The following is a 17,029-nucleotide window of genomic DNA, read 5'->3' as shown; positions in this document are numbered from 1 at the left end:
TATCTTGGCCAGGCTGGTCTTGAACTCCTGACCTCGTGATCCGCCCACCTCGGCCTCCCAAAGTGCTGGGATTACAGGCATGAGCCACTGTGCCCGGCCAACGCAGAAACTTTTCAATACACGGGTAAATAATATGTGGCATATACTTACGATGCAATATTATTCAGCTAGAAAAGGAATGAAGTACTGACATATACTACAAAATGGATAAACCTGTTACAGGTGGCAGGTGTCCAAGTCACCAGGGCAAATCTGTATGGGTTTGCAGCAACTTCAATTCTTGCCTCCTCAGAAGAAAGAATTCGATTGAGGGGCAATAAAGCAGAAAAAGAGACTGAGGCAAGGTTCAGAGCAGGACTGGAAGTTTATTTAAAAGACCTTTAGAATAGGAAAGAGGAACGCACGCTTGGAAGAGCCCCAAGCCAGCACCAAGGGCAACTGTGATGTTGACCTTGATCCTGGGACTTTTTTTTTGTTTTTGAGACGGAGACACCCTCCGTCACCACGCTGGACTGCAGTGGCACAATCTTGGCTCACTGCAACCTCTGCCTCCCGGGTTCAAGCGATTCTCCTACCTCAGCCTCCCAAGTAGCTGGGATGACAGGCATGCACCACCACGCCCGGCCGATCCTAGGACTTTACAGGGTGATTTCTTTCCCATGATTCTTCCCTTACGGTGGATCGCCTGCATGCGCAGTGCCCTCCTTACCCCCTGGGAAGTGAGCACCGCTCAGCGTGTAGGAAGTTGTACGCATGCTCATCTGATGTTTTCTTACCTTTTCCGGTAGAGTTCCCGTAGAAGGTCATACTCCCGGATTTTGTCTCTTAATGCGTATGCCCTGGTAGTTGCTTCCCCCTGTCATCTGCATGCAACGAACACTTTAGTGCAACAGGTGTGGGTCATCAGGAAATGGCCTCTCCCTCGCACCAGCTGCCAATTTATCACTTTTAGAGGCAATGTGATAAAGGCCTAATCATCACCCCACATTCCTCCTGGGTGGGGGAAGAGCCCTCTCCTGCCCTGCTCATGACTAACTACCTGTTAACAACCTTGCAAATATTAACCCAACCGCCAAAAGACCATAAAATTCCATTCATATTAAATGTCCAGATTAGTCAAATCTAGAGAGACAGAAAGTAGGTTCCTGGTTGGCTAGGGCTGGAGGAGTTGGGAGGATCAGGGGTGATAGCTAAACACGTTTTTTCTTTGGAGTGGTAAAAATGCTCTACTAAAAATCATTGAACACAAATGGCTGAATTATACGGCATGTGATTACAGGGTAATACATTTCCGGGGCTGCTTCTGTATGTTCTGCCATGTCCTTTCGGGCCTCTGAGAAATGGACAGAGCTCCATCTGAAGCCAGACTGACTGAGTTACGATCCTGCTTCTCTTTTCCTCGCAAGTAACTCCTTCCTCAACAGCAACACGGGGTGATGCTCCTTACGTGGAAAGGTGGTTGCAATTTTTAAAAACATACATCGGGGTTAATCACGTGCAGTGTGTGATACACGACGCTCTGAAACACTACACACGCACACGAACGCAAGCACGCAGACGAATATGGGGCCTGGTTGTGTCCCTGGTCTCGGCCCTCGCCCTCCTTGTTTCTTGGGCTCCAGAGCAAGCAGGCAGCAGAGCAACCCTTGAACCCTGGAGTCAAGAAAAAGCCCCGCACGCCTTGGTCCGAGAGCAACAAGGAGCGGGGCCTAAGCGCCTGCCGAGGCCGCCCTACCAGGCAGAGGGAGTTGCTACGGAACAGCGGGGACCAGAAACCAAACCCCACCCGCTGCGGTGAACCAAGAGCCGCAACGGATCCCGCACCGCCCGGGTGGGAGAACAATGCTGCGCCTAGCCCGCAGAGCCTCGCGGTGCCGCGCCCTGGGGCGGGCCTTCCTGTGGCCTGCCGGGAAATGTAGTGTCTGAAGCCCGCCCGCACCGCCTCGCCAGTCGCCGGCTGGGCGCCCCGTGCAACTACAAGTTCCATCACGCTCCGCGAGGCCTTGATCTCCAGGCTTTTGCAGGGAAGGGAGTGGGACGAACATGGCTGAAGGCAGTCGGGGTGGCCCAACGTGTAGCCTGGTGGGTGGCAGGCAGGACCCAGTTTCCGGCAGTGGCGGCTGCAGCTTTCCAGAGTATGAGCTTCCCGAGCTAAGTACGCGCGCTTTCCATGTGGGCGCCTTTGGGGAGCTGTGGCGGGGCCGTCTGCGCGGTGCCGGGGACTTGTCACTAAGGGAGCCGCCGGCATCCGTGCTGCCAGCGAGTCAGGGGAGCGCTGACTCTGACCGGGAGGATGCCGCGGTGGCCCGGGATCTGAACTGCAGCTTGGAGGCGGCGGCTGAGCTGAGGACGGTGTGCGGGTGAGTGCGGAACAGAGGGGCTCTTGCAGCATGGGGTCAAACGGGTTGCAGCCTTGCTTCTGCCCTCCTCTGGGGCTCATCCCTGAGAGGGCCTGTGGTTTAGACCTGGGCTAGGAATATCGCCCTTTCAAAGCTTTCAACCCGCTGGAGCCTCCCTGGAACACCAGGAGATGTACCGGGACCCGAATGCACAGTTTCTGCGAGTTGGAGCAAAGGGACAAGACAGCTGCATCGAAGACTAGTTTTTCTATTTGCTTATTCCAAAAGTGCTTGTTAAGAAAGAAAAGCAATCAGGGTAACAGCGACGTGTACCTGCCGTTGTACCGACATGTACCAACACTTTGACAATGGAGGAACCTGAGTAATGGTGAAGCTGCGGCAGACTTCATCAGAGGAGTGTTAAAATCTCGACTAACTGGTTTCTTTTGGGGACCTTCCGGGTATTCTGTTACTGAAATTTTTCCAAAAAGTGCCTTATTTGGGGAGGAAATAAAAAATAACTTTAATGATCTCTTTCTCCATTTAACAGTATTGGCTGCCTTTATCGGCCTTTTCATTGTAAAATACAACCACAGAAATCATTGTCTTGAGTTCTGGCCTCTCTGAGCCGCCTGCTGGATTTTATATGACTTCGTAATTCAGTAATGTATTTAGGAAAACAGCCCTAACTCGCTGTGAACAAGATCCAGAGCCGACCTTAAAGTATTGCTTTTCCTTTTTGTTTTAGCCTGGATAAACTGAAATGCCTTGAGGACGGTGAGGATCCAGAAGTCATTCCCGAGAATACTGACCTGGTGACTTTGGGGTATGGAGGACTTGGTTTTTAATGTTCTATTTATTTAAACATTTTTTTCAACATTATGTTTTGAAAAGTTGAAAGTACCGTACTGATTGTTATCTGTGTACCTATACCTTAAATTCAGCTGTTGTTAACATTTGACCATGTTTACTTTAGCTGTGTGTATGGGAAGCCTGCTGTTTTTCTTTTTTACTATCCCATTCAGAAGTTAGACATGATAATTAACATCAGCATATAGCTCCTAAAAGTATCACTCTCCTACATAATTATTGTGGTATTATACCTAAGAAAATTATCAAGAAATACATAACCTGTAATCAGTTCATATTCAAACTTGTGTTTATTTTTGAATATTTTTGAATGTGTGTTTACAGAGGTAGAGTTAAGTCTACTTAGATCTGGTGGGAGGCAAGCTAAATACTGAGTGTATCTCAAACTATTTGTGGTGAAGGATAGTTTTAGTTTAAAAAATTTTTTAATCTGACAGATTTATACTTTGATAAAATACTATAAAAAAGAATTACTAGAAAATGGAATTTAAAAAGACAAACACAATACAAGTTTTTAATTATCAAATTCAACAGAGGTAAAATAACAATTTTACTGTCAACTGGTAATGGAAGCTTCTAAAGGCTTCTTCTTACTTTCTGTACAGATTGGATAACAAAAAGGTCATAGATCAATTCTGGTCTGCCTACCACTCCTTGAGAGCCACTGCTGTATGATAATACCATAGAGAAGTTGTGCATGTCGTAGTGAAATTTATAATTTCCAATTTACAGTCCACTTATTTCTTTTTTTTTTTTTTTTTGAAGGGGGTTCGCTCTTTTTACCCCGGCTGGAGTGCAATGGTGCGATCTCAGCTCACCGCAACCTCCGCCTCCTGGGTTCAGGCAATTCTCCTGCCTCAGCCTCCTGAGTTGCTGGGATTACAGGCACGCGCCACCATGCCCAGCTAATGTTTTGTATTTTTAGTAGAGACGGGGTTTCACCATGTTGACAAGGATGGTCTCGATCTCTTGACTTCGTGATCCACCCGCCTCAGCCTCTCAAAGTGCTGGGATTACAGGCGTGAGCCACCGCGCCCGGCCAGTCCACTTGTTTCTTACCACCTCAGACGTGTTCTGTCATTCTTGATCCTACCCTATTATCCCCCTCAAATATTCAGGCAGTCATTTCAACTCTACCTGGGTTTTCTTTTATAATAACTGCCAAATCTGTTCCCCTGGTTCCTACTGCTAACTTTTACAGCAGCAACACCTGGAGCACTATGCAAGGTTCCTAACTGTCTCTGCTAAGTAGTCATTTCTCCCACTGATTTATCCATCACGCTATTGCCTGAGCTTGCCATTTTGCTTAAAATGGTCTATGACCTTACACTTCCTGTATGGAAAAATTTCAAACTCCTTAGCTGGACATTTGAAGCCTTCCACATATATCCCAAATCTGTCTTTCCAGATTTATTTTCAACCACTTTCTCTTTTGGATGGCCCAAGATGCATGTGGCCTCTTTCGCATCTGAAACATACCACTTCTTTATTTTATTTTATGTTTTCTATTTTATTGTTTGAGACAGAGTCTTACTCTGTTGCCCAGGCCGGAGTGCAGTGTGTGATCTCTGCTCACTGCCACCTCTGCCTCCTGGGTTCAAGGGATTCTCCTGCCTCAGCCTCCTGAGTAGCTGGGATTACAGGGATTACAGGCACCCGCCACCATGGCCAGCTAGCTTTTTTGCATTTTTAGTAGAAATGGGTTTCACCATGTTGGTCAGGCTGGTTTCAAACTCCTGAGCTCATATGATCTGCCCTCCTCGGCCTCCCAAAGTGGGACGATTACAGGCATGAGCTACCACGCCCAGCAGATACCACTTCTTCCCTGCGCCCCCCGAGAACGAGTCCTACGCTGTCGCCCAAACTGAAGTGCCATGGCACAATACTGGCTCACTGCAACCTCTGTCTCCTGGATTGGAGCAATTCTCCTGCCTCAGCCTCCCAAGTAGCTGGAATTACAGGTGTGCACCACCACACCCAGCTAAATTTTGTATTTTTAGTAGAGATGGGGTTTCAACATTTTGACCAGGCTGGTCTTAAACTCCTGACCTCAAATGATCCACGAGACTCCCAGAGTGCTGGGATTACAGGCGTGAGCCACCACGCCCAGCCAAGAAACAGATGCATTTATACTGCCTTGAATGCTAACATTTTTAAAGTCCTTGAAGGCACGTTGAGAGTCCTAACTCTCATCTATGTATTGTCCTCAGGCTACTATACTACCTTGTTCCAATTGGTGCTCTGTAACTATTGTTGATTAGTTGTATTTGTCTAGAAAGCAAATCTGATTGTGTTAGTCTCTGTGTTACTCCCTTGCCTAAAACCTTTTGATGTCCCTTAGGCTAAAGCCCTGAGCCTGTAGTGGCTCACAAAGGCCTCTATGGAATACACCCTTGCTGGCCTTTTTTTTTTTTTTTTTTTTGAGATGGAGTAGCACTCTTGTTGCCCAGGCTGGAGGGCAATGGTGCAGTCTTGGCTCACTGCAACCTCTGCCGCCTGGGTTCAAGCGATTCTCCTGCCTCATCCTCCCGAGTAGCTGGGATTACAGGCATGCACCTCCACGCCTGGCTAATTTTGTATTTTTAGTAGAGATGGAGTTTCTCCATATTGGTCAGGCTGGTCTGGAACTCCCGAACTCAGGTGATCCGACTGCCTTGACCTCCCAAAATGCTGGGATTACAGGCATGAGCCACCGCGCCCGGCTCAGACACACTGCACTATGTTTCAGTTCCCGGAATGTGTTCTGTCACTACAGGCCTTTGCCCAGAACAGTTATTCTTCCTTATCCCCTGCCCCTGCTGACTTCTTCTCTTCCTGCAAATCTTAGCTAAAGGACTAAGGACTCCATTTAGGTTCCCTTATATGCTCATGTAGTTCCCTGTTGAAATGCTTATCATATCTGTAATATACGTGTTTGATTTTCTGTCTTCTTAGCTACACTTGAAAGTTACTTGATTTTCAGTAGCCTTGGAAAAAAAAAAAGTTCCATAAGTTATATCTGCCACACTCACTGCTATATTACCAGTTCCTAGAACTGTAGTGCATAGTAGGGAGCCAACAAATATTTGTAGAATGAGTGGAATAAACAAATTTTCAGAAGACTCGGGAAGTGAATTTTAGAGATAGACTGAAAAAAGAACATTGATGATAATCATAATAAAGCAGACTCTCAATAATTAATAACATTAATTTATTTAATTTATAATAGTTTTGTTAAGCCATGTTAAATAGTAATTTTAAAGACTATTTAAACATCGCTTCCCCTAACTGCTTTGCATTACTAGGTCAACTAGATCTCTTTGGTTATCTTCTAGTCCCTCCAAACAGGATTTGTGGGTAGAATTATATATAATTTAATGTAAATCAGCATAGTATTCTTCAACTGGGGTTATTTTGATATACTGTGAAGCTGGTTTATTTAATACATGACTGATGTTAACTTTAATGGTCCTGCCAAAAAAAAAATTAGACTTCTGGCAAAATCCTAAATCTGTATCTCTATGCTTTTCTGTCTCTGAACATTCCTTCTCCTCACTAATAACTTAACATTATTATATTATAAAAATAAAACCTGAGTACATCATCTGTTTATTATGACATAAATACATTTCTGGTACTTTTTTTCCCCTGCATCTAATAAAGGAGCCCATTTTATGCATATAAGGGACAAAAGATATTTGGTAGATATTGATTCTTCTTTGATACGTGTTGATCTCTTAATCTATAGCAAGCTGCATAGCTTCAGCAGTTTTGAAATTTTTTGACAACTTAGTTGGAAGTTTTTAATTCCTAGGAATAGGAGAGACAATTATTACTACATGGGTGCTGCTAAAACTTACTTGTCATTCCAAAAGCTTCAGCAACAATACTTTTTTTTTGAGACAGAGTCTCTTTCACTCCTGTCACCCAGGCTGGAGTGCTGTGGCTTATCTCTGCTCACTGCAACTTCTGTCTCCTGGGTTCAAGCAATTCTTCCGCCTCAGCCTCCTGAGCAGCTGGGATTACTGGCATGTGCCACCATGCCTGGCTAATTTTTTATCTTTTTAGTAGAGATGGGGTTCACCATTTTGACTAGGCTGGTCTGGAACTCCTGACCTCAAATGATCTCCCCGCCTCGCCCCAAGGGGCTGGTATTGCAGGCCTGAGCCACTGTGCCCAGTTCTTCACCAGCATTACTTTTAATACAATAGAAATTTAAATTTGCTCATCTCCCTCACTTTTGTGGCCAAGAAAGCACTGTTTACAGGTCTAAGATATACTGTTTAAAGGGTAAAAAAGGGAACTTTAGAGTCCTGCAAAAAAAAAAAAAGAAAAAAAGAAAAAAAATAAAGAACCACAATATTGGAGGACTCTTATCCACCACCAAACCAACCACAAATGATTTTTTTTAAAAACTCAAACAGGGCGGGTCACTTTAGGTCAGGATTTCAAGACCAGCCTCACCAATATGGTGAAACTCCATCTCTACTGAAAATACAAAAATTAGCTGGGCATGGTGGTGTGTGCCTGGAGTCCAAGCTACTTGGGAGGCTGAGGCAGGAGAATCGCTTGAACGAATCCCAAAGGCAGAGGTTGCAGTGAGCCAAGATGGTGACTGCACTCCAGCCTAGGTGACAGAGCAAGACTCCTTCTCTGAAAAAGAACTGAAACAATTCTCATATATCTGAGGTTGACTGCAGTGATGAAAAGAGCACCATTAAACTGGGAATCTTGTGAACTATCACAGTGTCCCAAGTGTTACAAAAATGAGCAAGAGGAAATAAAATCTAAAGAGAACTTATTGCAGATAATCAGGAAACAACTGTTTATACAAATCAACTTTGGAGACTACCTCCTTCCACCCAGAAAACAACCAGGAAACAGAAGAAAGCCTGTAAGTCTACACTCCAGACAGAGCTGAATTTACTCAGATAAGCATTTGAGGATATAAGAATGTTTACCTTGGCTTATAATTTTTAAAACTATTAATAAGAATGGATGACTAAAGGAGAAATGAAAAAAGAGTTGATGAAACATAGGAAAGGAATGGAAGAAAAAGACAGTTACCTCATTCATAAGTGAATAAATTATACCCAAGGGTAAATGGACTCAAATGAAAGTAGGAGGCAATGAAGAAAGGCATAGAAAGAAGCAAGAGAATTGAAAATGACAAAGAAAAAAGTAAAGTGAATCAGAGAAAGTGGGGAATGGTAGATAGGTAAAGACTTAATATTCTTATTATCAGAGTCCCTGAAGAAGAAAAACAAAGAAATGAAACATAATTAATATTTTAAAACATAATCTAGGCCGGGCATGGTGGCTCACACCTGTAATCCAAGCACTTTGGAGGCCAAGGCGGGCGGATCCCCTGAGGTCGGGAGTTCAAGACCAGCCTGACCAACATGGTGAAACCCTGTCTTAAAACAAACAAACAAACAAACAAAAAACAATCTAACAAAAGTTTCCAGAAATTGAAAAAAAAAAAAATTAGAAAGCGTTCACTAGGTACCTGTAAAAATTAACCCAGATTTACTGACTTCAAGATACATATTTGTAAAACTATTAGATTTCAGAGATAAAGATGAAATCAAGTCTTCCACGCAAAAAGAACACACAGCTTACAAAGGCAAATTTACAGAAAGCATCAGATGTTGCAAAACTGGTGTACAAAGCAAGGCAACATAGAGCAGTGTTTTTTTCTTTAAACTCATTGAAGGTGTGAATTAAGGATTTTATAGGCAACTTAATTTCCTCAAATATCAAGGTTATAGAAAAAGAGTTTTCAACATAGAAGAACTTGAGTAATTTCTGTACCCTCCAGCCATTTCTGAGGAATATATAAGAGAATGAGCTTTATCCAGCCAATTGATGACTGGGAAATTTTCAGCAAAAGGACTAATAAGGAGAGGATGAGGTGTGAAGATTTGTGCAACTGTTGGATATTGTAACAAAATACAATATTGCAACTAGAACTATGTAAGGAGAAAAATGGATAATGTGTGGGCAATAATGGATGGTTTCTTCTTGTTGTTTTTTGAGATGAAATGTCACTCAGTGCAGTGGTGTGACATTGGTTTACAGCAACCTCCACCATCCAGATTCAAGCAATTCTCCTGCCTCAGCCTCCCAAGTAGCTGGAACTACAGGCACAAGCCACCATGCCCAGCTAATTTTTTTTGTATTTTTTAGTGGAGACTGGGTTTCTCTATGTTGGCCAGCCTGGCCAACATAGAGAACTCCTGACCTCGTGATCCGCCCCTCCTCAGCCTCCCAAAGTGCTGGGATTACAGGCGTGAGTCACTATCCCCAGCCAATAGAGGGACTTTAAAGACTACCGCAGAGAAAAACCTGACACACCAGATAGTAAAGTGTTAATTAAGAAAATGCGTAACTATGGGATTTAAAAGATATAAGCACAAAGGTAACCAATAGAACAATAATAGAAATACCAACTCCCCCTGAATTTCTAAAAAATAAGTGGAAAAGAATACACATTTCATAATGAAAAACAGCTAATACAACAAAATACATATAATTAGAAAATATAATAATAGAGTTGAGACCAAATGCATCAGTCTTATGCAAACTATTAAAAAAGGATTTTCAATTTGGCTTATAAATAAAAAATCTTGGAGAGACAAGCGATATATCTAAAATAAAGTGATTCAGAAAAGCTAAAAATAAAGGATTAGACAAAAGTATACCAGGGAAATGGAAACAAAAATTGAGCAGGAGTAGTGATGCTAATATCAGACAAATAGTATTCAAAGATAACCAATTAATGAGGAAAAGAATAAGAAAACCGGGCCGGGCGCGGTGGCTCAAGCCTGTAATCCCAGCACTTTGGGAGGCCGAGGCGGGTGGATCACGAGGTCAAGAGATCGAGACCATCCTGGTCAAAATGGTGAAACCCTGTCTGTACTAAAAATACAAAAAATTAGCTGGGCATGGTGGCGCATGCCTGTAATCCCAGCTACTCAGGAGGCTGAGGCAGGAGAATTGCCTGAACCCAGGAGGCGGAAGTTGCTGTGAGCTGAGATGGCGCCATTGCACCCCAGCCGGGGAAAAAAGAGAAAAACCCAAACAAAAAAAAAAAAAAAAAAGAATAAGAAAACCATGGGTCTAATTAAATTTAAATCAAAATATTGGCTTTTTGAAACAATTGAAAAGTTAGTTAACATATAAAGCAAGGCAACAATAGAGCAGTAATTTGAAAGGAAACTCAAGATGTGAATTAAGGATTTTATATCCAACTGAATAGTTGTAAAGCTAGCATTTTATTTTTTTTAATCATTATTTTTATTTTATTTATTTATTTATTTATTTATTATTTTTTGAGAGGAGTTTCACTCTGTCACCCAGGCTGGAGTGCAGTGGCCTGATCTTGGCTCACTGCAACCTCCACCTCCTGGGTTCAAGTGATTCTCCTTCCTCAACCTCCCTAGTAGCTGGGACTACAGGCATGGGCCACCACACCCAGCTAATTTTTTTGTATTTTTAGTAGAGAAGGGGTTTTACCATGTTGGACCGGCTGGTCTCAAACTCCTGACCTCAGGTGATCTGCCCACCGTGGTCTCCCAAAGTGCTGGGATTACAGGCGTGAGCCACCATGCCCAGCTTTACTTAGTAGAGGACCAATACATGCATTTTCTACTAAGATCTGGAACAAGGCAAGCATGCCCACTATCTCCAATACTTTGCAACATAGTCTACAGGTATGAACCATGCAGTCTGACAAGAGAAATTAATTAGAGGCATAAGAGTAGGTAAAGAAGAAAAACTCCCTCTATTTGCAGATAATATAATAGTTAACTTGATTAAGAAGAAATGGAAGCGATTTTTTTGAGATTGAAACAATTTTTTTTTTTTAAATGATCGAGACCAGTTTCAAGGATTGGCAAACTGCATCCTGTGGGCTAGCTGGTTGTTTTTGTGCATAATCACGCCCATTTATTCACATATTGTCTGTGGCTGCTTTTGTACTACATGGCGAGTTCAGTAGTTGTGTGAGAGGGGTCATATGGCCCACAAGCTAAAATGTTTACTATTTGGAACCCCTTAAGGAGAGGTTACCTGATCCCTGCTCTAAGCAAATAAATTCGAAAACCTAAATTACATGGATAATTTCCTAGGGAAAAACAGATTGCTGAAATTAAGCCCATAAGAGTTAGAAAACATAGACAGTTTCTGTAGAAAAACAGAGAAAGTTATTTAAGGAACTGTCTCAAAAAGGCTACAAGTCCAGATGGTTTTACAGAATTTTATCAGACACTCGAAGACTGAATACTCCCAGTGCTTCAGGGCCTTAAAGGAAGAAAAACTTCTTAATTATTTTTCTGAAGCAAACATGACACTGATACTTAAACAATATAGAGAAAGAAAACTTGACATGGGGATCATTCAACACAGTGTTACCAGACAATCCAGCGTCACATCAAGATGATACTCTACACCATTGCCAAGTGGGATTTAGTTCAGGAATGGAAGGCTGGTTCAATATGAGGACATGTATTAATATCATACACCATGTTAATACATTTGACAAATTATTATTTTCAGAGATGCTGCAAAAGTCTTAACAAATTCAGCACCCATTTATGATAAAAATACTGAGGAAATAGATATTGGAGGAATACTGTTCCAACATGATAAAATATATGTAACTTAGTTGTTAAGCTAGCACCTTATTTAATAAGGGAGCAATACATGCATTTTCTACTAAGATCTGGAAAAAAGCAAGCATGCCCACTATCTCCACTACTTCGCAACATAGTCTACAGGTTTTAGCCATGTGATTTAATAAGATAAATTAATTAGAGGCATAGGAGTAGGTAAAGAAGAAAAACTTCCTGTATTTGCAGATTATATGATTAGGATACAAGGAAAAATACTCCATGTGAAAACTGACTCAAACAAAAAAAGAATTTAGTGAAACAGGATACAAAATTGATATATAGAACTCAATAGCCTTCAGATATATGGCAATAAACAATTAGATATAGAGAAAAATTCCTTTTAGGATAGCCAAAAAAAGGTTAAATACTTAGAAATAAATTTAACAATAAATGTATAAGACTTAGGAAAATTCCAAAACAATTCTGAAGAAAATTTGAACAAACTAAAAGATATTTTCTGTTTTGGATAGAAAGACTAAATATTACAATGATGTCAGTTCTTCCTAAATTAAATTATAAACATGGTGTAATCCCAATAAAGATACCAGAAGTGGCCAGACGTGGTGGCCAACGCCTGTAATCTCAGTACTTTGGGAAGACGAGGTGGGCAGATCACAAGATCCAGACCATCCTGGCTAACACAGTGAAACCCCGTCTCTACTAAAAATACAAAAAATTAGCTGGCCATGGTGGTGTACACCTGTAGTCCCACCTACTCAGAAGGCTGAGGCAGGAGAATCACTTGAACCCAGGAGGTGGAGATTGCAGTGAGCTGAGATCAGGCCACTGCACTCCAGCCTGGCAACAGAGCGAGACTCCGCCTCAAAAAGAAAACCCAGAAATATCTGTTATTTTATGAAGTTAAACAACTTGATAATAGCATATAGCATTCATGTAGAAAACATACAAGATTAGGAAGATTCTGGAGGGAGAAAGAAAGTCTTGAGGGACACTGGGTGCGGTAGTGGGCATGGTGGCTCACGCCTGCAATCCCAGTACATTGGGAGGCTGAGACGGGCAGATCACCTGAGGTCAGGAGTTTGAGACCAGCCTGGTCAACATGGCAAGGCCCTGTCTCTACTAAAAATACAAAAATTAGCTGAGCATGGTGGCAGGGGCCTATAATCCCAGCTACTTGGGAGATTGAGGCAAGATAATGGCTTCAACCTGCAAGGCGGAGGTTGCAGTGAGCCAAGATTACACCACTGCACTCCAGCCTGGGGGACAGAGTGAGTCTCATTCTCCCAAAAAAAAAAAAAAATTATGCGGAAGTGGTAATTTTATCAGATATGCTACGAAGCCTTTATAATTAAAATGGTGGGTAGCAGCTCATGAATAGACAAATAGACCAGTGGAACAGAATAAAAAGTTCAGAGTTAGAGACAAATAACATACAGAAATGTATTATGACACTGTACACAAGAATAATAGATAGAGATCAAAGTATAGGGAATTAAACATACAAACCCTGGTGTATGGTGAAAGGATTTCTGTTAATCAAATCCAGAGGAAATGAAAAGATTGGTAAAACTGACTGCCTAAAAATTAAAATGTTTTCACAACATAAAGTCAAAAGACAGCTGCCAAACTTGGAGAAAATATAACATATACCACAAAGGGCTGATATCTCTAATACATAAGAACCCTTAAAAGTTGAGAAACAATGACCAAAAACCCAATGGGAAAATGAGAAAAAGACATGAACCAGTAATTCACACACAAAAAAGATGAAAACGACTCAGAAACATGAAAAAATGCTCAAACATACTCAAAATTAGAGAAGTGAAAATTAAACCAACACAGAGATACCTGTCAGACTGGCATAAATTTTAATATGTGATACATTCTTTTGACAAGGCTGTGGGAGACAGGTGGGGTTTTTTTTTTTTTTAACATTGCTGATGAGAATGCAGATTGTTAGAACTTTTCTGTAGGGTAAATTTTGTAATACTTAACACAGCTTTACATATATGCATGCTTTTGGTCCCAGCAATTCCACTGCTAGCAACTTATACCACAGATACCCCTCCAACAATATGAAAATGCATGTGTTCAAGGTTATTCCTGGAAGCATTGTAATTGCAAAGTGTTTGAAACACCTTAAATATACAGACATAGGAGAGAAGAGTGTTGAATATGCTATGGGAAATCCACACTGTAATATTTTGCAGCTATAGTAAAGGATGAGGAAGTATTAACTCAGAGTAATTATCAGTACGTTCATTAAGTGAAAAAAGTAAAGTCCCATACATAAAATATGCCACCTTTTATGCAAGAAAGGTGTGCCGGGGTAGTTTATTGGCTCTCATCTTCAAATTTACTTTTTTTTCTGCTCTGTAAAAATGGACCTTGGCTTTTTAAATACTTTTCTCTTGCCAGCTAGTACATTGTTAAGCTTTGTCAGTGAAGGGCATTGGAGAGACCTTTCAGGACTCTCAAGGGTTTTGCTTTTGATCTGGTGTGCTGGCTCAGCAGGATCCTGCGGTGCAGGCTGCTTCCCCAGTTCTCACTCCTGCAATACACTGCAGTCCGAAGCAGCTTTCCCTGCCAACCCCATTTCCCTCCACAGCTCCCCTGAATAGGTTCTCCGGGCGCCATTGAGGGTGGATTTCTAGCAAGATCCACTGATATAGCATTACAGCAACTTCTTTCCCCAGCTCATCTGGATCTCAGTCCTGGGAAGAGAAAAGGACTTGCTTGCACTCTTTCTCAGCCCTGGGGGTAGGGTGCTCCTATTTGCTATTTGTTCCCTTTACTGCTTCCCTGCCAGTTCCTCATTATTCCAGTCCTGTGTTAAAGTTATTGAATCCTTAACCTTTCTTTATTCAAACTGATACTCATTTTTTCCTCCCAGTTGAACTCAGAGTGATACAGAAGGAGAAAGAAGAATATACACAAATATCTGTTTATGTGAACAAAAGAAATGGAAAGGATAAACCGATACTATAGAGACTAATTGCGTGCAGGGATGGGACAGAAAGGGGTGGAAAGAAGGGAGGGAACGGGAAGGTTGTAGGGACAAAGAGGGAGTGACACTTGTGACTCTTAGGATCATAGTGATGTTTCACATACTTTTCGCATACCCCAAATGTAATCAGACAATTAAAACCCACCAGGATGTAGGTGGGGGGAACCCAAAACTGAACTCAAAAACTAAAAAATAAGCCTAGTTATATTACAAATATCTAATTTAACACCACTGAAGAGGGTGGGGAAGAAAGAACTAAAGTCTATATTAAAGCATATCTTTTTTTTGTTTTTTGAGACACTTCATGAATTTGCATATCATCCATGCACCGGGGCCGTGCTAATCTTAACTGTATTGTTCCAATTTTTAAATAATAAAATACTATCAAAAGCACATCGATACAAGAGTGAAGACAGTTCTGTTTATAAGTTAGTGTTTCTCACGGGTATAGGTTAGCAATTCTGTAACTATTTTATGTATTTACTAGAATTGAATAAATAAGTTAATAGGTTGTCAACAATGAAAGCTGGATTACTCACTTGTGGAGAAAGAAGCTTTAAACAAGGAAATGTTGAAAGCTAAAATGAATCCTGTGGTTTTAGTTTGGGATCAGGGTATCAGTATAAACTCATAGTTTTAAATATCTAACAGTAAAATACAGAAACACAGATATTTGTACATGTATAGGTTAGCATTCATATGTATATTTCCCACCTATCTCAGCTGAAAGGCCTAGAAGCAGTGACTCCAGTAATGGTGAGAACTCCTAGAACCCAGATACTGGTCTCTAAACACCTTTTTCCAGTAAAAGAACTACAGTTCTTAGAAGTGGTTGATTCCAGGGATGAGACAAGAAAAACACAGGATGGGCTTTGAGCATCTTGTGGTGCCAAAAAGTAAGGGAATGTTCAAAAAATAAAAAAATAAAAAATTAAAATTTTGAGAGGACTTGTTGCGCTAACCTGAAGGAGCTCCTAATGATTAAAGCTGGAACAATTTGAACAAAATAATGATAGTATTAGATTTTGACCCCAGAATAAAATATCTGTAGGTTCTTACTAATATAAATGATTAAATAAACTAATGGGAGGAAAGTGGTAGGTCTTCCTCAAAGTAGAATTCCAATGAATAAATGTAGAAGAAGGGAAGGTGACAACTGCCATTTGGCATACACCACGGAAATGTTGCAGACAAAACCTATTGATGAATGCTAAAATTCCTGGGTGAAGTTTGAGGAGAAACAAGATTTGAGTAGTGTCAAAGTATCTCCTCCAAAATATTTACCAAGTTCGTAGAAAACAAAGTGTCTTTCTGATAGAGGAACCTGGCAGACAGAAAACAAGGTAAACATCACTAGTAATATGTCATATTAATATCATTAACCTCTTTTTAAAGTTTTTTTACTTTTTATTTTTGAAGGACAAAAATTATTCTTTATTCTTTTGTATTATTACAGTATTATTCTTTCTCTTCTTTTTACACTATAAACTAACATGAACCTTTTGATATGATATACTGAGAAGGACATCATTGTAGTATTCTTACCAAAATTCTAAGTTTGTTCCTATCATGAGGAACTAGCAGTCAAACCCAAATGGAAGGACATTCTACAAAATAACTGATTAGAACTCGTTGAAATTGTCAGGATCACGAAAGATAAGGAGAGACTGAAGAATTTTAACAAACTCAAGGAGACTAAGGAAAAACAACAGATGCCATGTGGAATCCTGGATAGGAATCTGGAACAGGAAAAAAAAAATGAGTAAATTAAAAATTGTGTAAAATTTGAAAAAGGCCTATAGCTAATAATAATGTATAAGAATTTATTTCATGTTCTTGATGATTGTCTCATGATCATGTCAATGTTGACTTAAGGGAAGCTGAAGAAGAGATAGAAGGGAACTTTTTCCTGCTTTTGCTACTTAAAAGTAGTTCCAAATAAAAAGCTGAATGTTGGCCGGGCGCGGTGGCTCAAGCCTGTAATCCCAGCACTTTGGGAGGCCGAGGCGGGTGGATCACGAGGTCAAGAGATCGAGACCATCCTGGTCAACACGGTGAAACCCCGTCTCTACTAAAAATACAAAAAATTAGCTGGGCATGGTGGTGCATGCCTGTAGTCCCAGCGACTCAGGAGGCTGAGGCAGGAGAATTGCCTGAACCCAGGAGGCAGAGGTTGCGGTGAGCCGAGATCGCGCCAT

The 17,029-nt window shown here is 41.2% G+C and overlaps 1 protein-coding gene and 1 pseudogene across 2 annotated transcripts in view; one reads left to right on the top strand and one right to left on the bottom strand.

Moving 5' to 3' along the window:
* Nucleotides 1-1,834: 1,834 nt before the first annotated feature.
* Nucleotides 1,835-17,029, top strand: part of SNAPC3 (small nuclear RNA activating complex polypeptide 3) — a 41,093-nt gene continuing 25,898 nt past the window's right edge. For both annotated transcript variants that reach the window (XM_032300150.1, XM_032300151.1), the window contains exons 1-2: nt 1,835-2,360; nt 3,088-3,165. In XM_032300150.1, the coding sequence (XP_032156041.1) occupies nt 2,044-2,360; nt 3,088-3,165 (395 nt within the window). In that variant the 5' untranslated portion in view covers nt 1,835-2,043. The remainder of the gene's footprint in view (nt 2,361-3,087; nt 3,166-17,029) is intronic.
* On the bottom strand, nt 15,118-15,216 carry LOC116566187 (annotated as a pseudogene).

The sequence above is a fragment of the Sapajus apella genome, unplaced genomic scaffold (assembly GCF_009761245.1).
Source record: "Sapajus apella isolate SASKATOON/1434 unplaced genomic scaffold, GSC_monkey_1.0 scaffold42, whole genome shotgun sequence".
NCBI lineage: Eukaryota > Metazoa > Chordata > Mammalia > Primates > Cebidae > Sapajus > Sapajus apella.
This window is presented reverse-complemented; position numbering and strand designations above follow the sequence as displayed.